This window comes from Microchirus variegatus (assembly GCF_963457635.1).
Source record: "Microchirus variegatus genome assembly, chromosome: 3".
Lineage (NCBI taxonomy): Eukaryota > Metazoa > Chordata > Actinopteri > Pleuronectiformes > Soleidae > Microchirus > Microchirus variegatus.
In genome coordinates this window covers 33,654,702-33,681,121 of record NC_139804.1, presented here as the reverse complement: position 1 = coordinate 33,681,121, position 26,420 = coordinate 33,654,702, and the positions used below count along the sequence as shown (strand labels likewise).

General features: G+C 42.8%; 2 protein-coding genes across 4 annotated transcripts; both read left to right on the top strand.

Moving 5' to 3' along the window:
• Positions 1 to 1,163: 1,163 nt before the first annotated feature.
• Positions 1,164 to 6,786, top strand: rffl (ring finger and FYVE-like domain containing E3 ubiquitin protein ligase). 3 transcript variants are annotated; one of them, XM_083886051.1, is made up of 8 exons: positions 1,423 to 1,623; positions 3,009 to 3,075; positions 4,250 to 4,447; positions 4,811 to 5,068; positions 5,837 to 6,041; positions 6,130 to 6,153; positions 6,387 to 6,586; positions 6,690 to 6,786. In XM_083886051.1, the coding sequence occupies exons 2-7, from the start codon at positions 3,070 to 3,072 to the stop codon at positions 6,578 to 6,580; spliced, it is 885 nt and encodes a 294-aa protein (XP_083742177.1). In that variant the 5' UTR covers positions 1,423 to 1,623; positions 3,009 to 3,069; the 3' UTR covers positions 6,581 to 6,586; positions 6,690 to 6,786. The 3 variants fall into 3 exon arrangements, with proteins under 3 accessions (XP_083742176.1, XP_083742177.1, XP_083742175.1); XM_083886049.1 differs by having other exon boundaries at positions 2,894 to 3,075; XM_083886050.1 differs by lacking the exons at positions 1,423 to 1,623; positions 3,009 to 3,075 and adding an exon at positions 1,164 to 1,263.
• Positions 6,787 to 10,268: 3,482 nt separating this feature from the next.
• Positions 10,269 to 26,380, top strand: wdr62 (WD repeat domain 62). The gene is made up of 32 exons (XM_083887176.1): positions 10,269 to 10,385; positions 11,983 to 12,074; positions 12,195 to 12,257; positions 12,352 to 12,409; positions 13,613 to 13,780; positions 13,931 to 14,068; positions 14,166 to 14,348; positions 14,467 to 14,627; positions 14,723 to 14,894; positions 15,039 to 15,197; positions 15,268 to 15,431; positions 16,670 to 16,761; positions 16,916 to 17,041; positions 17,269 to 17,339; positions 17,447 to 17,568; positions 17,657 to 17,732; positions 17,881 to 17,992; positions 18,096 to 18,159; positions 18,664 to 18,777; positions 18,867 to 18,976; positions 19,562 to 19,614; positions 19,710 to 20,053; positions 20,650 to 20,807; positions 21,523 to 21,636; positions 22,886 to 22,997; positions 23,104 to 23,179; positions 23,287 to 23,353; positions 24,707 to 24,905; positions 25,049 to 25,323; positions 25,481 to 25,561; positions 25,647 to 25,747; positions 26,121 to 26,380. The coding sequence occupies exons 1-32, from the start codon at positions 10,281 to 10,283 to the stop codon at positions 26,346 to 26,348; spliced, it is 4,158 nt and encodes a 1,385-aa protein (XP_083743302.1). The 5' UTR covers positions 10,269 to 10,280; the 3' UTR covers positions 26,349 to 26,380.
• The last annotated feature ends 40 nt before the right edge of the window (positions 26,381 to 26,420 follow it).

Genomic DNA, 26,420 nt, shown 5'->3' with positions numbered 1-26,420 from the left:
GTGCAGTTTTGACCACTAGGTGCTACTAAATCTTACACAGTGGAAAATGTGTAATGTGTTAACTCAAACAAGCAGATTGTGAACAGGCAAGGCAGGCAACTGCTTGGGGGCCTCCGACACTTGGCGCCTGAGGGCTGTTTTTGCTGAAATGTGCAGTGACCAGCCGCCTCCCCGTCCCCCTTAAACAGCAATGGGCGATTTGCAATGACATCTCAGGAAACCTCCCTAAAGGGGCCCCACCTCACTTTTACCTGTGTGAAGTTATTGTTCTGCAAGTTGGAAAATCATTTATCATATTATTTGCATTACATAAGTGTAATGCATATCTTTTTTACTAAGTGTATATAGTTTTTTTAAAAGCTATTTACAGTATTTCATTGTTCTCATTTTCACACACTTTTTAATTACAAGGTTTTTCCATGTTATTTCCTTCATTTTGGAAAAAAAAAAATATTTTGAACTCGTACATTTTTCATTGGTGTCAGATTATTTGTAACATAATGGTGATGAACACTGGTCGGAAGGGCCCCCTGGGAATTTTTGCTTAGGGCCCCTACAGACTCTAGAATCGCCTCTGCAAACTAGTACAACATACAAACAAAAATATAATCAGAACTTTTGTTACTGGAGTAGAATATGTGTCATCTGTCATTGTTGTAGTTTGACAGTTCTGATCGGATGTAGTTTTTTCGTCTCTTCAAGTCGAGAAACTAGCTTTTATTTTGAAGTCCAGCAGTAAAATTAGTAAAAAAAAAAAAATAGTATTGTAGTTGTGGACGACCAGTGTAGGGAGATGGGACTGTGTGTGTGTGTGTCTGTGTAGACAGTTGTCTTTATCTCTTTAGGACACTGACCTTGTCGGGACCAATTTTCCTTTTTACGACCATGGGGTAAAGGACACTCAACAGAGAGGAGGACCCCCATGTCGGTGTGTGTTTCAGGCATTTCTTATGTTGTGGAGACCGAACTCTGTTTACACGGTCACATTACAGGGACTTGTCTTCCTTAAGGGGACACAAACATGTCCCCATGTTAATGAAAATGAAGACATTGTTGTATGGTTAGAATGAGGTTAGGGTTAGGCCAGTAGTTGGTTAGGTGTAGAGTAGTAGAATGTCAGTCAAAGCAATGTCCCCTGAAGTCATGAAAACCAGACCGTGGGTTTGTTTAAGAACACTACCCTCTTTCTGGCAAAAACACTGACCTTGTCAGGACCGTGGGAACCAAACGTTGGTCCCAATGAGACAGAACATCATTTCTGAGGTAAGTTTAGAGCTAAAATTTGAATTGTGCTTAAGTTTACGTCTGTTTGTTTCGGACGTCCTAGCGAAGGCAAGTCAATTCATTGTCCAATAGCTACGCAAACCTGTGTGTGTGTGTGCGTGTGTGCGTGCTTTAACACTTCCTGGTTCACCACTCTTCCGATCCTAACTTCACTGTGACTTCTCCACTATCTGTACGCTTCTCCAATTTGAGCCTCGAACAAAAACAGGCTTGCAAATGCTGGTTAACATGCTAGTTAACCGGCCGGGACCTTTAACCCGCTAGTTCGTGTGTCTTGACTAGCAGCGCCTCGGTAGTGAGTTAGCCGACTGCTAGCCGGAGGAGCCCTGTAATTAACAGGTAAGACGCTTCGTTGTGTTGTTCGTCGAGGAGTCGGTGGCTCGTCGGTTAACCTCTAATGTAGTTAGTTCAACCCGACGGAACTTTGGCTATTGTTCTTGACTTTTTCACTTTGTGTTTGTTAGTTTCTGTAAACTTACGCTTGGTGTTAGCTTAGCCTGTCGTCTGTTAGCAGCCCAGGACAAGTCGAACGCCAAACTCCATTAACATCTTATTGAATTTTAAGTCACTTTGCCCAGCGGTAAATTGACACTACTGCTGAAAGTTAACGTGTCATTTCTTACGTATAACACATTAACCACGTTGTCATTCTGCCTATTAGTTCACACAGAATAGTGCACAGTGTAATAATCGCATTTAAAGTGGACCGAAGTCAACAATTGACGTGCTTCCACCACGGTCTTCATCAAACTTGTTGTTTTCATTAAACCGAGAGGTTTTTTTTGAAGTGTGTGGCCAAAATATCTTTTATGTAAACAAGGTAATATAATCTGGTAAGTTTCCGTTCACATTTCAAAGTACGGGAAAAGACAGAAGTGAAACCTGTTGGATTGTACTCTGCTGTTTGTTGTTGGATTGTACTCTGCTGTTTGTTCCCCATAGGGATATTAACGCTCTTCGTGGTGATCAGAGGTTCTTTTCGTCATTCACACAATAACAGGAACACAAATAGCAATTTTAACCATTAATATACGTAGGTCCACAGTTTTTTTTTATACAGTGACGCAATATATACATATATATTTTTTATATATAACAACATACATCACATTTCAACTCTGAAATTGCACATGAAGCTTGAAGCTTGTCTATAAGTGTAACAAAATGACATACTTAATTTAAAGGTGCATTATGTAATAAATCTAAAACAACTGGCCATAAAATCCTCCTAATGTGTCACAGAGACTCAGGAATAATGTTCATATAACAAACTGAACTCGCCAACAACAACAGTACAGACAAAATATTTGCATAAAAATATATATATTTTGCAGACTGCAAATCATGTTTATGTTTTGAAATCATGTTTTGGCATGTGGCGGCACCTTCCGCCGTCTACCAATCATTGCAGTCAGTAGAGTCTCAGCTGCCGAGCAACCACTGGTTGCCAGTTACGTCAGGAAACGAAAGCTAAAAGAAATCTGTATTTTGAATTTGAATGTAGTTTTTGGCCACATTCTTACATATGGCACCTTTAAGACTAATGTAGATTAATTGCTGCTTGTCAAGTGTGTCACTCTGCTTGGATGCTTTTGTCTGTGATGGGCAGGTATGTGGGCTTCCTGTTGTAACTGGCTGTGCATGGACTCGGCTGATGTTGAACAGACTGGTGGTGAAAGTGAGCGGCGGCGCAATCAATCCTACACCAACTCTGCCTTCAACAGACAGCCGTCTCCTCCCGAACATTTCTGTAAGACCTGTGGGGGGTGCCTCGACACACCTGCCATGAAGGTAACCACCGATCATCACATCTGTGATCTGCGGGGAGGTCAAAGTTCACTCTTAGGAGACAAAGTGTTTGTCTATTGCGCACACACACACACACACGCACTGTCTCGGCTTTGGTCACATGATCGAGGTGGAGGAAATTCCCTTTGTGTTTCTCCAAAGCTGTTTGTTGTTGTAGTATTTCTTCACTTTACTGGAAAACATCCTCACAGCTCTGTCAATGCCAGAGTGGAAACTTCGTTAATGTTACTGGTAAATCCTGTGTTTGTCCTACTATTTCATTGAAAGAAATAACTGTAAAAAAACATCTATTACACCAGGTGTATTCACGACATGCTTGAGCATTACATACACGTTGCACAAGTTAAACTCATTGACAGCTCGCTAATATATAAGACCAGCTTTAAGTCGCGTCGCTTCTTTCCAACTTCACATGATCACAGAATTTGACAGACAGACAAAAAACAACAGGGCTGGTGGTGCAACTTTTGCACAGTACTGTATATGTATATATGTAATTGTGTGTGTATGTATATACATATATAAAGTCATTCTAACAATTAACTAACTGCTGTTTAAATGTTGCCATTCAAAAATATACAGCCTGACACGGCATCTGAAGTAATCACTGTGTCGTCCTGCAGAGGGCGCAGTGAGTGCAGCTTGTCCTAGTCAACACTATACTGAGTTGTCTTGTTACACAGAGAGAGTTGTGTGGCGCTGATCGGCTTCATCAGCATTGTGTGAATTCATTTGCCAGTGGATTGAATGTTGCAGACATTTCTTCATATTTCAAAGTTACACACTACAGCTTTAAGTGAATTGTAGGATGAATTCTGTTTTTTGATGAAGGAGCATATAGGTTTATATCACATTAATTGTGCAAGTGCATTATAAATCTAATCTGTAATTATGAATATTATCGTATGGAAAGTTGGAAGAGTTTACATCACAGTTTCATTGTGCAGTTTATGTCCCATAAAACAAGGGTTGAGGTGCAGTGGAGAGGCAATCAGCTGTAGCTGATCTGTCTGGATCAAATCATCTATGAATCTTTAATATATGTTAAACAAATTGGAATGGGTGTGAAACATTTACATAAGGTAATTGAATTCATCAGTGAGAAGGCTATCCTGTTGTGACATCACAGCTGACCCTCCACCTTTTTGTCTCTCAGCATGTGTGTGTGGATTGTAAGAAGAACTTCTGCAGTCGCTGCTCTGCCCAGCTCGAGCTCCGGCCCCGCCTCTGCCACACCTGTCAGCGTTTCTACGGCAACCTGTTGGAGCGAGCGGAGCTCATGAAGCTCAAAGTGAAGGAGCTAAGGGACTACCTGCATCTGCATGAGGTCTCCACCCACCTGTGCAGGGAGAAGGTGAGGTCCTTTTTATCGGTATGCTTAAATCATCTGTGATTCCAAAATTCACAGATCATGTGCTTACAATTCTCTTAAAATAGTCATTCTGAAAGCTCCCAGAAAACAAGCGAAATGTCGAAGAAGGCAGGAGCGTGTTGCCTTGTTTATTTGTGCTAACTCAAAGTTGGGTAAATTAACAGGTTTAATTTAGTGTTGTGCTAAAGGTTAACGCGCGTTAACGCATGACACGTTTCCATGACGGAAAAAGACGCAAATGACGTCATGTTTACGCATGACATTAACGTTTGACGCACTAGTTTAATTGTACAGTGTATGCCCAGGTTTACCTGACAACACCTACCTGTGTTTCTTGTTCCTCAGGAGGAGTTGGTGGAGCTGGTCATTAGTCAGCAGTCTACACCATCCAGTGAATCCCCCCCGGAGACTCTAACCCCTGACCTTCCGTCAGCGACCTCTGATCAACCAGACAGCTCCACCTTGAACCTTGACCCACCCACACCCACCTTGAATGTGACTTCTGACCCTCCGCCTGCACAGCCTGCCTCTGCGCCCCCTCCCTCGGAGACAACTCCCTCCGAGACTCCTGCTAGTGAGCAGGATGCTCAGGAAGACGACCAGGTAAAAGCTGAATTCTGGTCCATTCACACTGAGCGTGACACAAATGTTTGTGGGGACATGGAATTTGAGAAACGCGAGGGAGATCAGGCGACAAAGGAGAGGGTGAGGCTGAAAGCGAATGAGTTGGTTGGAAATACAAGGTAACCTCTGAAGATATGTGTGACACTCAGTCAGTAGGCTGTTCGTATTAGCATGAGCTAGGGCTGGTTATCGCCACCAATTTCCTCAATCCATTCTATTCCGATTTAATTAGGAATATTTCAGTTACAATACCGCTCTTGGTTGGTTATAAGAACATTTTTACAGAGACAGATTGCTCCGCGTAGTTTATTCATAGAGCTGTGTTGAATTAGCAACCTATCAGCCAATCAGAAAATAGTATTTGTTGTTGCTGGGTAAAGTCTGAAAATAAGTTTTATGCTGCAAGCACTCATTCGTTCCACGAACGTCTACTACAAGCGTCCAAACCTTGTTGTTCGTCTTGCGAGATTAATGAGAGCAAAGCCTTCACGCCGCAGTAAAAAGTTTGTATTAAAAGATTGATTATGGGTTTTATGAATCGTTAATCATATTATTAAATATAATTTACAGGTTGTGTTAACCTGCATGAGTAAATACAAATAATCTAGTGACCACAACCCCACGATTAACACGACACAAAAACATGGTCTTGTAGTCATTATGAATGTATCTTTATACATCTGCAATCCTCAAGCAAGTCCTCAAAACCAGACCTGGATCTTTGACTGTGTCGTCTCACCAATTCAGGCCTCAGACAGTGAGGAGCTCTCGGTACCAGGTCGTAGGGCGTCGTTGTCTGACCTGAGCTGCGTGGACGACATTGAGGGGCTCAGCGTCCGACAGCTGAAGGAAATCCTTGCTCGGAACTTTGTGAACTACAAGGGCTGCTGTGAGAAGTGGGAGCTGATGGAGCGAGTGACCCGGTTATACCAGGATCACCAGAACCTCCGGGGTGAGAACTGACACGGAAACAAGCCATTACACCATCACATTCCACCTGTCAGCACTCTCGTTTTAACGGTTTTCTTTGTGTTTTTCAGCTGCTAATGCCATCAACGCCTCAGGTCAGTATCCCATTTCCTCTCCAACAATGTGTGACATTGTTTTGAAAGAAAACGAGTTTGTGATTTCACACTTTATTTCTAAAGCTGAAAAGGTAATCATTAAAACTATTCAGCCTTGTCTGAGGACTCTGAGAAGCTGTGTTGGTAGATAATTATGCTCGTACGTGCATTTCATTCATTTATGTGTGAAGATGAAATTGTAGCTGGATCTTTGTCTCAATGTGTCCCTGTAGAGTCCGGCGGTGGAAGCGGTGATGCCCCGAGCCCAGAAGAAAACCTCTGTAAGATTTGTATGGACTCCCCCATTGATTGTGTTCTGCTGGAATGTGGTCACATGATCACCTGCTCCAAGTGCGGAAAGAGGATGAGCGAATGTCCCATCTGCCGCCAGTATGTTGTCCGAGCTGTCCATGTCTTCAGGTCCTGAAAACAGGTAATACAGAGCCAGTGTTTATCCTCACTGATGTTCACCTCAGCAGCTGGTTACTTCCTGTTGACAAAGAAGACGTATCACTAGTCTCTCCGTCTCTCTGTAGGACAAGAAACTCGTCTTCTTTAAGGGATCGTCTACAAACAGAAGCTTTTATTTTGGGATCTGTATTTTTGTAGTGTAAATATGTAGAAGAAGTGACCTTACGTGACCTGCTGGTCGGACACAGACGTGGATGATCTCATCTCCTAATCAAGAACCAGGAAAGTTCAGAACCAAAGAGTAAAAGGGCTTTTACCTTAAAAGGTGTGTGGGGCAGTCTTAACAATATATAAAAAAACTGAAATGAAAAAAGCATTCAGAAAAGAACAAACTGATATAAGAGTGTGCAGGTGAAAGAGAGCAGAAATGTCACTGACTCAGCAGGCCCCCCCACCCAAATAAAGCCTCAGGTGACCACTATGCAGCCTTTCAGCCACACCTCAGATGTGTTCCTGCGGACAAACCTGTTCCTCCATCGTGCTTTGCTGACCTCCAGTTCCCATCTATAGTTAGACTATGTAGACCAATTTCTACTCGCATCTTTTGTTGAAATGAAAAAGTTTCATGGGTTTCTGGGATTTTTGTGGTTTTTTTTAGTCAGAGTTCTTGCAGGGCAATAACAATTAAACTGATGTTATTCTTAATGGGCAGTACAATGCTTTTTCCAGTAAACAACACTAATATGGCTCCGATTTAAAAGACAACTGGAAGAAGTGACTCAGAGCTGATGTGGTGTTGTTGAACTAAAGCTCTATAGAAACAGGTTCCCTATGGGAATCCACCAGCATAACAGAAACACCAGCACTCGTGCTCTTTTGATTCGAAGTTGCCTTTGTGTCTTTTTTAAGTATTTGCACTAATCTGCTAAATAATTTTGAAGTTTTTACTGATTTGTTGTGGTCAAAGTTTTACTGATTTGTTGAGGTTGAAGAAAAACGACGCAGGACTGGTGTGTGTTGTGTGTGTGTGTGTGTGTGTGCGTGTGTTGTTATTCATTAACTTTGTATGCTGTGTATGTGTTTGGTTCCTTTCCAATCCTTGGCTATATTCAGGTTACCTTCGACATTGTTCAAATCAGATTAATTACTGATCAGATTTGACGGTACATGTCCATGCTAGAGTTCACACTGGTGAGAAGCCGTATTCCTGTAAAACAGCGTGGAAAGAGTTTTAGTCAAACATGGATTTTGACAGACCATGAAACATGTTCATGTTCATAATTAAGTGTCTTGCATCTGAACACAACTGCCCTCTTCTACAGATAATGTGATTTGTGTGTCCACCGTGCATTTAAGCAGGAGATGCTAGAAGGTGTGCTGTCGGTGCCAGTCGGAGACGACAATTTTCAGCACATACATACAGACTAAAAGCCATGTGAATTCTGATATGACCACTGTATACATGTCGGATATAGAACAACATAATGAAAACACATTAAAGTCAAACATCAGGGGGGGGGAAACAACCCCAGATGGGAATCACTTCAACCTGGTAACTTGAATGTAGCCTTTGATCTGTGCGTTTCAGTTGTAAGACGGGACAATGGTAACATACCAGAACGCTTCGTTTCCTCTTTCCTCATTCATGTACCCATTTTGAGCCTGGTTTTGTTCATTGTTCATTTACTTTATGTACCGGATATAATTGGAAGATGTTCAATTTACAATTTTAAATGTTCAGTTTTGGAAAATGAAATTGTGTTTGACAGTTTATAAACGGAGAAAGTTGACCTGAAGTAACTGATTCATTAAAATGCACTTTTTCTTTGTTCAGTGTGAGTGAAGTCCCTTCTGTCCCTGACGGAAATGTCCCACTTTCTTTTTCTGTGGTAAGGATCACTAGCTGCCACCACTGACACCCACAGAAGTGGAAGCTCTTTCTTTTTACATCTGTAGGACAGCTAACATGCATTCATTACTCTGTGCATTATGGGCAACACTAGATACAGCTGGTTTACTCCCAGGGAGAAGGAGGTCTTATTTTTAAGGAAGCACAAGTTGCATTGATGGGGTAAATATCTGATCTGTTTGCTTAGTGTACAGCACAGATGCAAATATTTGTATCTGATTTATTTCCACATTTGAATATGGCCTGAAACAGATCTGGTGAAATCCGAATCCATGTGCTTTTCTTTCCTGCTTACACTGTGGGTCATATCTGATTTTTTAGTGACATGGGAGGAAAATATCCAAATTGGGTTACTTGCACTGTGCAGTGAAAACTCAGCCTGAAAGGTGTAATGCTGCCCTCTACTGTTTGAAACTCTTATCACAGTTTGGAATTGTTCATCTGCAGTCGAGTTTGAATTCCTTCACTTTCTTCTCACCCCACTGCTAAAATAACAGATGCTGGTTTTTGCACATTGTGTTGATAATACTCTATCTGCTCTTGTTTGGTAGGTAGGGTCTCCACTGTCTTCTGGTCCATCTCAGATGAGTTCAGACCCAGAGAATTCAGGAACATTTCTGTGTAAAAATTGAGGCAGTGCCATGTAAAGGATGTTAGTCTGTATTATATGAAAACTACTACATCCTACTCAAACATCCAGAAATTGGTATCAGTTTTACAAGACTTCTACAAACACTACTCTACATTATAGTTGACAGAATACAATTTACTTAAATTAACAATAAAGTCTTCTATAAAAGAAATTTATCCCGTTAAAAAAGAAGGATAGCCCCAAGAGGAAAGGCCTTTTGGAACAACATTGTTGATGTTGATTGTCAGAAGGCATGGCTTTTACCATACGGAATTTGTATTAGTAACAAAAATTAAAGAATTAAGTCCTACAAATAAACAGTACATATATTTGACCAACTTGCACTCCTCTAAATTCCTGGACATTGAAAACAAATGTAGTTTTTGTAACATGGAACAGTATCTCTGACACAATTATTCTTCTATTCTACATACAGACACACACACACACACACACACATATATATATATACATATATATTCATTATGGTCTCATCTGTAAAATCATATATTGTGTAATACCCCCCAGAAAAGTTACAAAATTGTTATTATATATTTTAAGTCTAATGAATTTAACTGTGATTTTGTTGTAAAATCTGTCAATCGTATATGGCACATTTCATAAACATGAATGTAGATTAATCTGGATTAATTCTATTAATTAGAAACACTCTAATAGGCTCTATTATATTTATACATGAAGATCACAGAGCTGCTGTTATTTATGTTTTGGTTTGAAAACCAAAAAAATAATAATAAAAAGCTGATCTGAAAAAAAATTGGCATACTTACGACAGTGATTGGTTAGTTTGCTTGCAGTGGGCGGGGATTCATCTCACTCGTGTGTCAATTGGCTGTTTGGGAGGCGAGGGTAGGATCTCGTCTTCCTATTGGTGGGTTGTGAGGGTAGTGGGCGGAGTTTGGTTTGAACCGGACTCCCGCTGCAGCGAGAAGTGTCAGGTTTCGTCTCGGTTAGCTTTAGTGAGCTAAGCTACCCCTCCATCATTATTACGAGGAGAGCGTTTACAACAGACGGGCCGGCCTTGGTTCATGTCAGGGGGACCTCTATGGGACAGCGAAACGGTGTTTGAACGCGGTTAGTGTTTCTCGGTCGTCGCTGTGACGTGTGAAATTTGTGGAGAACTTTGTTGTAGTCTGAGTGAGTGACGCGGGAGTCATGGCAGAGGGAGCCGAGTGCGGTCCAGTCACCGCCGCTAAGAGGAAACAACCCGCGGCGAGAAGGAGTCGACAGAGTCAGCTGAAGAAGAGCTCCAGCAGTCGGGTACGATTCTCATGCTAACGCAGCTAACTCTTAGCCTCAGCACTGCTAACTGTTTCTCGGCACAGCCCGTTAACGGTAAACAGACCTCTGAGGACAAACTGCAACAGAGGACTGTTATCACTCAAACAAACGAATTTAACTTCTCTACAAAGATTTATTTATATAGTGACAAGGCATTGACGATACACAAAGCAGCAGAGAGTTCTGGAATACATTGACATTTAAAGCAAGGGGTCCTAAACGGCACACATTTATCCCATGTTTACTGCTATTCTGTCAGATATGGTGATAATTATTTGAATTCTTAAACTTATCAAACTAACTTAACACTTTGGACCTTTTTCAGAGTCATTTTATTTGAAATATTATACCACTTTACAGGGTCGTTTACATATTGATTTGGACCCATATTGACAACATTTCTCTTGTAATCAAAACTTGATTGTTATAGCACCTGCCAAAATACACCTGTGGTGTTTTACATGTATGCTGCTGGATTGAAGGGGGGTGAGTGAGGTAATCATGGTTAGCCATGCTCCTCTATTGAATCCTAAGAAGTCAATAATGTTGGGGCTACCTTCACAGCCCCTGCCTCAGACTGATGCACTGAGCACAAAACGATCCCTACCTCTTTAAAATGATGAAGAAAATAAAAAAATAGGCCACAACAAAACATAATCTCCAGGTAAACTGCCCTACTCTACCGCAAGCCTCTTTGTAAATATTATTAAATATTTACATTTCCCAGAACAGCTGACCTACGCTTCACATCTCCAAAAAGAACCGGAGGAGTAAATGGTGCAAATTTGGTGTGTGTGTGTGTGTTTGTGTGTGTGTGTGAGAGTGAGTGGTTTACAAAGTGGCACAAACCTCAGCTTCCTGCTGTAGAAGTCAAACGAGATAAAGCAGTAAATATGTGCTTCAAACGCTGGAAACTTTAGCTTACGTAAGGGAACCTTTTATTTAAGTGGGTAAGATGTGTTTTTCCTGGTGTCTCTGCTGGCAACCATGTTTTCACAAAGTAGTTCCCTGCCTGTGCAAAATCATAAAAGCAAAACACTGAAACATGACAGAAAACTAACTATATACGTACATACAGTAGATGCAAGATAATAACAAGAGAATCAAAGACCGAGCCAGTGATTTACTTCTTTTCATTGCCAGTAGACGACTTCATATTTCTGTTTTTTTTTCCCCCCTGAGAGTGAGTCATGTTCAACATCACAAATGTAAACAGCTGGCGTGCAACACATAACAGTAGACGGCATCTTCAAGAGCACTGACGGTGTTGCCACAGTAACACCTTTATATTTTTAACTTCAGTCCCTCTTTCAAATTAAAATATTTCATATCACTACTATATCATAATGTCATGCTTGAAAAGGTGTAGCCTCTTTAACTACACATGAAAAGAAAATGGTAGATGAGGAGATGGTGTTCACTGGGAGTCTTTTTTTTATATTACTGCTCATTGCAACAGGCCAGAGTTGTGTGACCTTGATGTTAGCAGGTGTGAGTGGTTTTTTTTTCCACCTGTTGAAAAGGAGCTCTAAATAGTTAGATTTCTGACTAGAGTTTGTTGTGTTTGTCATTTCAGGTCACTCTGGAGAAGGTTCTGGGCATCAGCACAGCCAGCAGCAGTGGGTTGACCTCTGACCCCAACTCTGGGCTCATCGCTTATCCTGCAGGGTAAAGGCCTTTGTTTATAACCTGACACCGATTCCCGGTGTTTTCCCAGCATTTACCTCTGACTCATTTTCAGTACATGCATGGACTTGCACTGATGCATTGTTTTATTTTGTAACTCAGGTGTGTGATTGTGTTGCTTCACCCTAAGACAAACAAACAGACTCACATCATCAACACATCCAGGTAAATGAATGTCACCTGTACTCAAGAACTTGTACCTTGTTCGTTCACCTGTACCTGTGTTTGATCCCGTCGCTGTTCTGTATTTCTGTTCCAGAAAACCGTTCAGTGCTCTTGCCTTCTCTCATGATGGAAAACATCTGGTCACTGGTGAGGTGAGGGCTGAGATCACACACACACACCTGTATTGTCCCACAGTTGGCATTGTCTGCATTTTAAATGGTGCCACATTGGAAAATGCATTTGTGGCTTGAACAACATAGTTGAGTATGTGGGTTGAACCCATGAAACACTTGCCATATATTATCTTCTCTGCCAATGCCACACAGCTTATTGTGCTATTGACTCTTGTTTGGTGTCGTTTACTGGATTGGATGATTGAAGTCTGAATAAACGAGACGTTTTGACAATTTAACAATTAATTAAAGTGATAGTTCGGAATTTTGGACATAAGACCTATTTTCCAACTCAGCCGGTGTGATGGAGACGTTTTCAAGAAATTTCATTCAGTTCTTCTAGTTGCCGAGTTCGCTGATGCTATGGCTAGCGCAAGTCAATGATACAAGTTAGCATGGCATTAAAAACACTCATACCGACTCCACAGTGCACCCGAGGCAAATTGATTGTAACGGCAGACTATCGATGTACATATCTGTGTTGATAGAATGTTTGAAATAAAACCAACCTTGCAATTTGAAGGATTTATGTCCCAGCAGCAGCGCGTCATACTTCCTGCAGCGGTGGACTGATTCCGCTGCCGGAAGTATAGTGCCGAGAAAGTAGTCCCTCAAAAATTCATGCTATGCGAGGTTAGATTTGTTTCAAATATTATTCTATCAACACAGATATGTACATCAATAGTCTGCCGTTACAATCGATTTGCCTCGGGTGCACTGTGGAGTCGGTATGAGTGTTTTTAACTTGACAAACGGCCTCAGTAGAATGTGGAAGAACCGTACACAGCCACAACAGCCTGGTGTGGAATAACCGTACACAGCCACAACAGCCTGGTTCCTCCTCTGTTACACACTGCATTGGGATGGCATCCCATTCTTCAACCAGCATTTCTCACAATGTGGTTGCGTTGGGCATGACAAGCAGAACGGTGGCTGGTGCTCGGGACAAGGGCAAGTAGTCCAAACGAGTGGGATTAACTGTGCATGGAAACGTAATGACTTGAGAATGAGCCTCCTTATCCAAATCTGAATCTCGGCAAAGGGGGCGAGGTATTATGGACTGTGTCGTACATAAAACCACTTTTCAGAAAACCTGAACAACCCATGCAGAATAAGTGAATGCTTAATATACGGACTGAGAAAATGTATTTTCCAACCATCTGAATTTTGTGTTCATTCCAGAGTGGCCATGTGCCCTGTGTGCGCGTGTGGGAGGTTGGCGGAGCTCAGGTGGCCGAGGTTCAGTCTCATAAATATGGAGTTTCCTGTGTGGGATTCTCCACCAACAACTGCTACATTGTTTCTGTTGGATATCAACACGACATGACTGTTAGCGTGTGGGACTGGAGGGTGAGTACACATATACGCAGATATAAAGTGACATCATATCAATCATTTTTTTGTGTTGAAATGTATAAAGTATAGTGGATATAGTGATAATTAATAGCCATACTGATTACAGATGATTATTAATCTGGCATGTTTCTTGTCTTGGTGCAGAAAGGTTCCATCATTGCCTCCAACAAAGTGTCAAGCCGGGTCTTCGCCGTCTCCTTCTCTCAGGATAACAGCTACTTTGTCACTGCGGGAAACAGACATGTCAAGTTCTGGTATCTGGATGCCTCCAAAGAGCGACGGGTAACTTTGGCCGATCATATCGCAGCGGAGCAAGTCACAGCTCAGTCACAAGTTCAGATTTGATCTTAACTTTTCAACCGTTTCCTTCCTCATACAGGTGAACAGCACAGTGCCTCTGATTGGTCGCTCTGGGTTGCTAGGCGAACATAAGAACAGCATCTTCAGTGGGGTGGCGTGTGGGCGTGGCCTAATGGCATCCAGCACCTACTGCATCACCAGCTCTGGCCTGCTGTGTTTATTCAACAGCAGTCGACACCTGGAGGCTTGGGTCGACCTCAAGGTCTGTGACGAGAAAAACTTAATGAGAACAAATAAAATAAACAAACGACTGTCAAATACATATTTACACTATTCAAATTTAAAAGAAAACCTTGAGAATAATGTCAACTTGTTGACAGACGTCATCTGCGAGCTGTCTGGCGGTCAGTGAGCACTTTATCTTCTGCGGTTGTGCCGATGGTGTGATCCGGGTGTTCAGTCCGTCTAACCTGCAGTACATCACCACGCTGCAGAGACCACACCGGCTCGGCGTTGACCTCGCTCAGAGCGCGCAGCACAGGTAAGATCGCTGTCGCCGCACCACAGTAAAACACGGGAGTAAATACTGCAAATACTTTCATCACTCTCTGCTCTCAGCAGCCTCTTACCTGCCAGTCCAGGCGCACACTACCCCGACATGCTGGCTCTGACCTTTGACCCCGCAGCCAAACACCTGACCTGTGTGTACAATGACCACAGTGTGTATGTGTGGGACGTTAAGGACGTGAGGAATGTGGCGAAGTTGTACTCGGCTCTGTACCACAGCAGCTGTGTGTGGAGTATTGAGGTGAGTACTGCTGATAACACCAGTGAGTTTTAGAAAGAAATACAACACATGATATTTTTTTATTGTGTTTTACGGGTGCACAGACGAGCTGACATTGTCGACAGGAATTTATGACAAATTGTGTGTGTGTGTGTGTTGTCACAGGTGTATCCACAGGTGTCGGACGTGTCTCAGGCCTGTCTGCCTCCCTCCTCCTTCCTCACCTGCTCGGCTGACAACACCATCAGACTGTGGCACACCGACAGTCAAGGAGCTGCCGCTGCTGCACACAGGAACCTGTACAGCAATGTAAGACGCACACATGTACGCTTGGAGAGAGACGGACACACATACAGATAGATGCAGAGAGAATGTGTTGTGTCGTTCCCTCCAGGACCTGTTGAAGATTCTGTACGTGGATGAGAACACGCAGCACCTGCAGGCAGAGGGGGAGAGGGCGGATGCAGCAGGGGCTGATGGGAAGTCTGGGATCAGGGTGTTGGGAATCAGTCCTGATGGACAGCACCTGGCTGCTGGAGACCGTTGTGGAAACCTGCGGTGAGACATGCTGTGTTGTTCTTGACAACCATCTTAGATTTAGTCTTAGTCTTTTGGACGAAAATGCTCATTAGTTTTAGTCACATTTTAGTCACTTCTATATGTGATAGTTTTAGTCGAGTTTTAGTCGACGAAAACTCAAAAGGGTTTTAGTCGAGTTTTAGTCGACGAAAACTCAAAAGGGTTTTAGTCGAGTTTTAGTCGACGAAAACTCAAAAGGGTTTTAGTCTATTTTTAGTTGACGAAAACTCAAAAAGGATTTAGTCTAGTTTTAGTCGAAAAAAGAAGTATAGTCTTTTAACAAATGTATTTAGGTCAATAAGTATTGGAGATTGTTGTTGGGCAGTGTCGCACATAAGTTGTGAAAATAGCAACAGATCTATAAGTTCAACACACTGTGAGCTTGCAGATTGGCTATTATTACACACAAAGAGATCACCACACTGTCACTGAATGTAAACGTGCTGCTAAAGAAACACACACATAATGAATTGACGTAAGCGTAACAAAAGCTAACTTTAGCCACTACTACTAACAACTGTGTCCAGTTATTGTCATGTCCCTAAATAATGTCTGTTGTTTACTAACACGTTAGCATAAAGATCGCTAGCTTAAAATGCTAACGACTCCACTTACATAAGTGTCGGGTTAGAAGAAGTACAGCCGCAGTTCAGTCCCTCTGTGGGATTCCTTATCCATCCTCATTCAACGGTGAACACACACACACACACTGCAGAAGCAGTAGTGGGGGACGTGCATATTAAGTAGCCATGTGCTTGCTCCGTGACCGTCAGGTGATTGGCCAAAAAACGAAATGTCATGCATTTTAAACGTCTGACAGACCACCCACTGACATTTTCGTCCATTCTCGTCTCGTCAACGAAAACTCACACACGTCTCGTCATGTTTTCGTCATCAAAGAGTCATGTTTATCTCGTCACCGTCTCGTTATCACCATGAAAAAAAGTGGCGTCAACGAAAAGATTTCGTCATCATCATCGTTGACGAAAACAACACTGGAGACATGAACATACACCCACTGTTGCACACGTCACACACACAATGCAGTTGAAACACAACAAGACTACAAACCAAAACTATATTAAAACATAGCACTGGATAGTTGTGTTGGCAAATGTATCTGCTCCATGAATAATAATAATAAAACAGCATGGCGTTTATGTTGACTAAAGGTAAGTTATCACCCATGTGACCCTTTATCCTTCTTCTCTCTCCAGGATCTTTGGTCTTCAGTTTCTTGATGAGTTGGTGAAGATCGAGGCTCATGACTCTGAGGTGTTATGTCTGGAGTTCTCACCTTTGTCCACAGGTAACGGTTGAGCAATATATTTCATTTCTAACCCTTCCATAAAACATTTTTAAACGGTGGTTTTATAGTTATTGTTTTATTAATAAACGTATTGTAAGTGTTTAAGTTTGTCTGGTGCAGGTGTGACCGATGAACTGTGGCTCTGCTCTTTCAGGTGTGAAACTGTTGGCATCAGCAAGCAGAGATCGACTGATTCACATCTTCAACCTGGAGAATAACTACAGTCTGGAGCAGACTCTGAATGACCACTCTGCCTCCATCACTGCTGTCAAGTTCACAGGTGACTGAGACGTCGAAGGTCAGAGGTGACGGAGGTCACAGTTAGCTATTTAAATCTGTTGTCGGGGATTTGCTTTAGATGAGGCTATTTTAACACTGATTGAACTAGCGTTTGTTCAGTCATGCCTTCAAGTTTAGTTAAAATATGTTAAATGGCTCTATAATGTTATAGCTCTCATTACTCTAAAGTATTTACTAGTTGACTCACACCTGTGATCTGTTCTCTAGGTGAGAGTCCTGAGGTACGAATGGTGAGCTGCGGAGCAGACAAAAGCATCTACTTTCAGACAGCTGAGCAGGTTAGTCATCACATGTGCGATAATCTTGAGGAATATTTATTACAGGGATTCTTTTTGAGAAAGTGCTGATACTCCCTGTTTCCCTTCATTTGAACGGTGGTCAGCAGGCAGTGGAGGGTCTGTCATTCTGTAGGAGTCACCATGTGGTGGAGAAGACGGCGCTGTATGATATGGACTTGGATTCGTCAAGGACGCACGTCGCCATCGCCTGTCAGGACAGAAATGTCAGGTAACAATGATTCGAGCCCCCTGATTTTCGACTGTCTGTAACATTTGGTGTAAAGAAACTGACATTTGTGAGTCTTCTTTTTTATTAGAGTGTACAATGTAGAAACAGGGAAGCTGAAGAAGTGTTTGAAAGGCTCCTCCAGTGATGAAGGAGGTTTGCTGAAGGTAAGCGCAGTGTTTGGTTGTTGAGTTCTTCTATAGGCTTCTTATGAGTCACTAAGAAAGCTGGAAAATCATTTTTTAAAAGGTGGAGGAACGTTGTCAATGCTGCAGATACAGTGATGTGATTGACTGATTCCGTCTGTCCCTGTAGATTCAGATGGACCCGTCTGGGAGTTTCTTCGCCACCAGCTGCTCAGACAAAAACATTGCCATCTTTGACTATGAGTCAGGAGAATGTGTTGCCACTCTGTTTGGACACGCAGGTGAGTAAATCAATTCTCACCTGGAGACATGTACAGGTACGATGTCTGTGTGTCCTCTTCAGGTGTTTGCTGTTTGGTCACTATTTGCTGTCTTTTTCCTCAGACATCGTCACGTGTATGAGGTTCAGTCAGGACTGCAGACACCTCATCACCGTCTCAGGAGACAGGTAAACCACATCTGAACAACTGAGCATCTAAACGCCAATGGACAATTTAAATGCTTTCCAGATTGAAGTTTTTAGGTCACTCTTGATCAGAATGTGTAATTTCAATCACAAGTGGTAAATGGGCCATATTTAGACTCGCAGAGCACTTGTGTATTGTGTAAACAGGATATCTTATAAAGTGGCAGGAGTGGCTCTTACAGCCGAACAGCTGCAAGATCCAAAGACTCTTCTAAATATCTTAGTTGTAACTAGGCATTAACAAGTCATTTTTTCCATAGAGAAGTGCTGACTGTTTTTTTTTTTGCCATTTATAAAACCAAGAGAAGCTTGTATGATATAGTTTCTTGCTGTTACACAGCCATTTCTGGCAGGAAACTGAAGTTTGCCACTTTGTAAACACTTGAAATACCTGTTGTCAGGCTCTAAAGTACAGGTGAATCTGACTTTGAAGTAATTAACTCTGACTGTGTGTGTGTGTGTGTGTGTGTGTGTGTGTGTGTGTAGTTGTGTGTTTGTATGGAGGTTGGACTCTCAGATGACCGCCACCATGAGGACAAGGCTGGGCCTCAGACCGAAGGCTGCACCTAAAACCTGCAGTCGCCAACAGCTGAATATCAGGCAAGTCGCCTGTGAGATAATGAGCTGTAGTCCAAGTCGATCGGAGGCACCTGACCTGAGGTCATTAAATGTTCCTCTCGTTGTTTCAGGAGGGAGACCTTCATCACTGTTCCCTCCTCTCAGCTGCTGCAGAGTGAGGAAATGAAGGAGGAGGAAGAGGCAGAGCTCGGGACGCCAGGGCGACTGGAGTCTGACTACGGTGAGGAGGACGAGGGAGTAGCCAAGCTAGCCCGAACTTAGTGTCCTGTGTGTGGTGCACACCACAGAACTCTGATCATATCGGAACTACGAAATGTGCTTTATGGCTTGTGGTTGCGTCTATGTTCTTGGTAAAAGAAAGCAATTGCATTTCACCGTAGCTCGTATGTACAGTAAGGCCCAAACTGCAGCACCACCACCTGCATTTGCATCTCGCAGACGATAACAATAATATTTCTATTCAGCGATTCTGTGGTAATCAATTTATGACAAGACAGCCATCTCACAATACAAACATTGTATGATATGTGTCCAACTGAAGACATAGGTTATTTTCAACGCCATTGCCATTATCCTGCTGTCAACTTCCTCATCTGATTAAATCCTTTCACTTTACCCTCATTCCTGTGATTAGTGCCACTGACATAAGTCAGGGATGCTGGTGAGTCAAGTGGGAAGTCACCGAGTGCCATTTTAAAGTAAAAATGTTGACATTTGGCATCACTGTACCGATCAGGCAGGATGACTATTGATTTATTGATTTATTTCATGTCATGTTACAGTTTCCCCTCCACCTCTGTTTCAGATGCTCGGCTGCTTCAGACCAATGGTAAACTTCCCATGTGGTTCAGGAAATTGGTCAGTCTGATGTTCACTACTCCTCAATCACACCTCATAAATACACTCATTGTCACTTCCTGACAACCAGATGTGTGTTCTCTGGGTTTATACAGCAGGGTCAGGACAAATCGTCCTCTGGCGTCCAATTGAATGCTGAGCCTCGTCAGGTACGGAGTCGGTGGACCGAGCAGCTCAACCCTCTGACCATCCGCTCCAACTGCTCCCCGAGTCCCACCAAGAGTCAGGAGGAGGAGCAGAGAAAAGAAGACGAAAAGAAGGAGGAGGAGGAGGACGAAGAGGAGGAAGAAGACGACGATTTCCACCCTCAGAGTCTGGAGAGTTTGCTGGTAGAGGAGTTGGAGGAGGATGATGGAGAGGAGGAGGAGGTGAGTTCAGTGCAGGACGTGAGTAACAGGACAGTTTCTTCAGACTCTGACTTTAGTTCATTCATCAAAGAGTTCACTATAATATGTAAGAATGCAGACTGTGTTGTGTTCTCATTTGATGGAGATTAAGTATTTGATCTCGAGTGAAAAAATACTTGATGTCCAAATTTCTTTTTATTTAAGGTGCATATGTACTGCAGCTGTTTAGCCTTGTTTTTCCATATTTATCTGTGAGTGAACTTCTGAGAGTGAGCCTTTCGGTGTTAGACGTGATCAATGCACAGTTCAGTCCAGAATCTCATAGAACTAGTCAAACAGACCTTTCAAACAGACACTGCCAAAATTATTACAGTTATGTAAAGGCGACAGCAGAGGAAAGTCAAGTGTAATCATCCATATATTTTTGGCCTGCACTGTGCTGCCATGACGACAAACTGTTTTTCATCGGAGGAGGAAACTATTCTCCTATGATATGATGCACAGGGGAAACTGACTGTGTGGTGATGATACTCAGGTGTTACAGGCCGCAGGTGACGGGCGCAGCAGCTTCGTCCTCTACCCAGACAGCAGCAGTGCGGCCAACAGGTGAGAGATGGAACAGCACATTCACATCTTCTGGAACCTGCTGCGTTTTAACCAGCATTCTTTTTTTTTTTTTCTTTTAAAGGGAGTTAAATGTCAAAGCCACAACTGTCCCACAGGGCTCTCTGACCCAGCTGGAGGTCGGAGGTCAGGTGGTGGAGCCGGTGTGGAGCACTCAGCTTAGTCCGGACTCTGCCTGCTCTGAGGGGTCAGCAGGAAGTCTGGATCAGCAGCACGACGCAGGTCAGAGCCAAGTTTCGTCATCATCGTCTTCAGTGTTCATCCACTGCTTCTCTGGCATTTTTCAAACATCAACTCATCAAAGTTAGCTGACGGAATGTAGTTAGTGAGAGAAGACTCTGTTGATACAGAGATGGACAGGGTGAAAAACCATCGATTGATATGGTGTTATTGATAATTTTGTTTCAGTGTTTGGATCATTTATCTTAAACAATTAAGGGCCATACTAATGAGACGAAGTGACATAATCTACATGTCAATAATGTGAATATAACTATTGATATGAATGCAGATGGTCAGGATTCTCAGAATCAGGACAAGAAAAGCATTTCAAGCCGGAATAATTAAAATCTATGGGGCAGATGTACACGTTTGAGTGGAGCAAAGATGCTGTGCTTTCTCATTTCATATGGGATGTACCAAGCCTGCAACTAATTGAATAGATGACTAGATGTGTCTTGTAATTGCACTATGAAACACAACAAAACTTTGTCCCATCTAAAGTCGGGCCCTAAAGAGGTGGATTTACACCTATGAATGTTGGTAACATGTTAGTGCACCTGCTCTTAAATGTCTCTCTTTCTCTTCTCTGCCTTCTCTGTTGCAGTTGCACCTCAAGGGTACAGTAAACGTCTTTTGTAGACTGTTTCCTTGTGTGTAATTGTGTACTGCTTCTGCACACTGACTGAGTTGAGTGTCCTCCGTCTTTTGGTTTCAGACACAGACTCTTTGAGTCAGGGCAGCTCTGCGGGCAGCCTGGGTCTTGAGGACGACGATGACAGAAACGGTCTGAAGAACCATTTCGACACCCTGGCCTTCAGTCTGTGTGAAGGTACGAACACATGATGTCACATAATTCACAAGAGTAATGGACAAAACGGAACCAGCAACTTCTCATTCAGGACTAATTCTAAGCTAACTCCCTTGGCCACTTTCTGCCTTGCACTTTCACTCACTTTGTGTGCTCACATTCATTTATGATGCATTAGGAAGTTGAAAGAATTCCCATATCATTTGGCTTTTGCAACATCATCACTCAGACAAAAAAAAAATGAGTGCTCAAGTTGAGCAAACGAAGCATAAATGCAAGAATCTTAGATATTTGAACCTGAGAAAAACATTCGCATGCCGTGGAGTTTCTCATTTTTATCTGCTTGAGTTGGAACATTTGAGCAAAAACGTGACTCTTGACACAAATGTGGCGTCTTTACAAACTTGCCGTCTTAAAATAATAGCATTTTTGACGTGTGTGAAGCAATTGCATTTGTGTGTGTTCTGTCATTCACCTGATCCGTGTTGCCTGGTGCTACTGACAAGACATTTGCATCCATTGAAATCACGTTAAAGGAGACATTATATGCAAAATCAACTTTTTAATCATTTTAATACTTATTATTTGGGAATCTGGAGGTCCTATGACGTGTTAAAAAGATGACTCTCTCATGTTTTTGTGGTCCACCTCAGTCTAAATACAGGAGATAAAACACGCAATGTACTCATTGCTATGTCACAATGATACATTACTGGTATTGTTGTTTCGTGGAGCTCCACTTTGCCCCTAAAAAATGTGAGATTGCAGGCGAGGGCCATAATCCGGAAGAGCGGATAATCTACAAAGTGTTCTATTCTCGGCTGCACAGTGCAGCACAGAGTTCTCCACAAACTTCCAGCCTCAGAGGATTTACGTGTCCAGTGGATAAATTTATATATGACGACAATGTGCTGGCTAGAGTCGGTAAATGATGGCTTTTCCAAATGCTAACTGCTGTTAGCTGCCGGAGCCTCAGTGACGCTGACGTAGTTTCCTGTGTCTCATTTGCATTTAAAGAGACAGGCACTCAAATCGGAGCTTTCTGAACAGGGCTGTTTTGGCAGGGTGATTGAACTGCTGTGGTGCTTCATCCTTATGGTATTTTGACCAAAGCATGTCACAGACCATGTTCATTAGGACACCAGGGAAATAGGTCAACTTGGAGTAAAAGGATATAATATGTCTACTTTAATAGTTTGTGTCAGGTTATATGCCATATTAGAGCAGGACATGCAATGGTTTAACTTCTGTTGCTGCCTTGACCTTTCAGAGAAGTTTGACACTGACATCAAGACGCTGCAGCCTCCAGAGGAAAAACACTTCCTAAATCCTCGACTCAGCATCTCTGCCCGCTTCCTGTCCCGCTTTCAGGACAGACTCAGGTCAGTTCCCAATACTCGGGCAGAGTCCTTTGATGAAGAGGAGTCATTACGTTTTCTGGCGGTTGTGTTCTGGGTTATGATGAGTGTGTTGCTGCTGTGTCTTCAGGGCGTGGCCAGGTCGAGCTCCAGCTGCCGTCTCCATCCCCACCAGCATTTCAGAGGAGAAAGTGGAGAGTAGTTTGGTACAGACTCTGACTCCTCAACTGAATCTCACCTGAATTACGGGATGATGGACTGTGAACATGCCGTGTTTCAGTTGACAAAGTGATGTTTGTTTTACTGTTTTCAGGTGAATGTGGCGTCAACGAGGAATGATGGCGGAACGACAGAATCGACTCAGAAAGAGAACAGTGGTGGTGAGTCATTAGGTTTATTTTTTGATAATCGGATAATCTTTTTAACGCACCTGTAAATTTGTCAACCAGGTCTAACACAGACGTCGGATCATTTTCATTCATATTTAGAAAAATGGAGGGAGATATTGTGCAAATTAATTGACATTTTTAACGGTGTGTATGATTGATAATAAGAGCGAGGGCTCCAGGAACGCTTACCTAAGGGCCGCCACACTTCCTTTGAAACAACAGTGCAAGGACAGGTGTGTCTGTGTGTGTTTGTGTGTGTGTGAGATCACAGTGAGATGCAGCCAGTCTGCCCTCCGTAGAAGAGCTTCCTGCATAATATCCCAGCAGCCCCTTCGCCGCCCGACACGCAGACGGCGACACACTACTGTGGTCGTCCAGTGCAGAGAAACAGTTGGAGGTCTGTGATTGTGTGTGTGTGTGTGCCTGTGTATACACTCGGGTGTTTGGTGCCATCTCCTGGTTTTCCTTCCTCTTTTCAAACTCACATGGTGTCGCCTTTGTTGTGGAACCACAATACAGACAACAAGTGTCTGGTTCTGGTCCTGGAATGTAATCCTGGTGGAAAGTTTAAAACATAATGCAGGACAAATGCTGTAGCTCACTGTCTTCAGATGTATCACCGAACCGGAGTCGTAATCAATAGATCTCCTCGAGAATCGTAAACAATTACTCTGCGATCAACATCATTTGTCCAAAACTGAAACTGACTTAAATGATTAAAACATAAAAGTGTACTGTATGTGTTAAGTAATCTGGTTGTATGAGGTATTTGTATATATTGCTGACTGCGCTGTGAGCGCGCCCCCCTGTGCAGGCTCACTCTTGGTGCAAACACGGTTGCCAGAGGTCTATATCTATGATATCTTCACAATATCTTTGCTGCATTATGTCACTGTTGGACAGCCCTTTTCAACAGGAACGTTGTGTCACACAACTGCTGACTCTACCACCTACCTCTAAATCCATAGGAAAGTTCAGCAATTTCTAAATCAAAGCACACAGGATCAATTGATCCACTGTTGCTTCCATCAATAAGTTAATGTGTTATCCTTTGTTCAGGTTGTCATCAGTGACACAACCTAACAAACCAAGCAGCAGGAGACCAGGAACTTCTGTTGCTAATTAAATACTTGCATATATTTAAACCGATGCAGATTAAGTGAGCATTTTCACAGAGAGAAAGCACAGTGGGCGCTCCACAGCTTAGTCAGCTCTGACTATGTCTTTCATACTACATCACTTCAGAAAACATTAACTATCCCTTTGATCAATTAACAGTATTGATTCATTTTCTGTCCCGAATCCACCGGTTCACTTGCTTGACCTCTTTAAAATTCTAATCAGATGCTAGCTCCAGGGGCAGTGTGGTGTCTGCTGTCCAGCTGGGGGCGCCACATGTGGGATACCTGGGAACCACAGCCAGCTCCAGGGCTAAAGCAAGCCAGGAGCCGCCCTCCACCACCACCACCCAGGAGCAGGAGGATGTGTCAGGTCCTCAGGCTGGTCCTGACCGAAGCCCCACTCCTGAGGAACAGAACAAAGGGTTCACATCACTATAACATATATTTTATATATAACAGCTGTGATGCTGTTGAAATTTTAAAAAGTACCATGGTATAAATTTACACTTAATGTCGTGGAATCAAAGTTGTGTTTGAAATTGTGTTTTTACGTTTCTTCTTTCAGTGTCGGTCTCACTCTGGTGACCCAGAAGTCTCCGCCTTCTGCACCTGTGTCCAGCTCCCAAGTGTTGGTCACACCCACTGACGTGATGTCACAGGAAGGCGGCGGTAGGTGGAGCGACGGCAGCAACGAGGAGACGCCGACGAATCAAAACCAAAAGTTCAGTGTGCATCCTGACCCTTCCATCGTGTCCACGGCCACGGCCACCGTCGGTGACACATTAACCTCTGACTGTGACATCACTTCCTGCTCTTCCTTCAGACAGGGCTACGGTACAGGTGAGATGTAGATATTCACGTTCATTATGTCTCCAATTAAGGTTGTTTTTTTATCAGTATTAATATCATCAAATTTGTTTAAAACCATTTTTATTTACTTACTGGAAGTTTTTTGTTGTTTTTGACAACGTCATGTCTGTTTCTGATCCTGTCCCAGAGTCAATTGAGACCTCGGGAGTTGATATGTCCTCCTGTGCCTCATTTCCACCATCAGAAAGATTTCACTCCCCACAGACGGGTATAAGACTCCTCTAGTGCCACCCTCAGGACAAATTACATGTGCACAGACTGAGCATAAACCGTGAGGATGTTTGTTGTTTCAGTACAAGGCGATGCAGACGAGTCTCTCAGTGTGCAGCAGTGTCAGCAGGTCGCCAACGAGCTGAGACAGGCGGCGAGACGAGCCGTACGCCTTCACCAGCAGGTTCAGTAACCGACAAGTAGAAATAACTCGATAAAAGTCACTCAATCACTTAAATATTTGAAAACTCAATTTTAGTGTCATTTTTAATTTAAAGTCCAATTTCGTTTTTTCGTTTTTTTAATTATATGTTGATTTATTGTTGTTTTTCTTTACTCAAAATCTTGAATATTTTTTTTGTAATTCAAAAAACAAAAAGTCTCATCCTTAAAAATATTGACCCTTTTCTTGAATTTTAATCCTCTACATTTTTTATGAAAATAGTTTTTCTGTATATTTTTCATGATTTGATCTCAGATTACTTTAATTTTACCTTCGTTGTAACTTGCACGTATCTCAACTCTTTCTTATTTTTTTTTTCCCTAACCTCTCGCAGCTCGCCGCGGCGCCCACCATTTTGGAGCGGCGTCTGCAGATGTCGTCCATCCTGCAGGAGGCGCTTGATTTTGTTCACTCCGAGCTGCAGGTGGTCCGGCAGGAAGAGGGGCGGGGTAACAGCAGCGCCCCCTCTGGTCCTCTGGAGGACAGTGGGACAATGTCCCTGCTGGAGAAATACTCGGAGCTGCTGGTTCAGATGACGCAAAACAAACTGAACCAGATCTGATCCAGAACCAGCCGCATTCTGTGTCTGTCCGGAGGACAAAGGTGGACATATAAACTCTAAACTTTCAACATC

What these genes read in the sequence shown, in the direction of transcription:
- rffl (XM_083886049.1), top strand. Translation starts at nt 2,896, where the DNA reads ATGTGGGCTTCCTGTTGTAACTGGCTGTGCATGGACTCGGCTGATGTT. An exon ending in CCCACCTGTGCAGGGAGAAG is followed by an intron (nt 4,448 to 4,810) that starts GTGAGGTCCTTT and finishes CTTGTTCCTCAG; the next exon opens with GAGGAGTTGGTGGAGCTGGT. An exon ending in ATGCTCAGGAAGACGACCAG is followed by an intron (nt 5,069 to 5,836) that starts GTAAAAGCTGAA and finishes TCACCAATTCAG; the next exon opens with GCCTCAGACAGTGAGGAGCT.
- wdr62 (XM_083887176.1), top strand. Translation starts at nt 10,281, where the DNA reads ATGGCAGAGGGAGCCGAGTGCGGTCCAGTCACCGCCGCTAAGAGGAAA. An exon ending in TTAGCGTGTGGGACTGGAGG is followed by an intron (nt 13,781 to 13,930) that starts GTGAGTACACAT and finishes GTCTTGGTGCAG; the next exon opens with AAAGGTTCCATCATTGCCTC. An exon ending in TTTAGTTCATTCATCAAAGA is followed by an intron (nt 20,054 to 20,649) that starts GTTCACTATAAT and finishes TTTCTTTTAAAG; the next exon opens with GGAGTTAAATGTCAAAGCCA.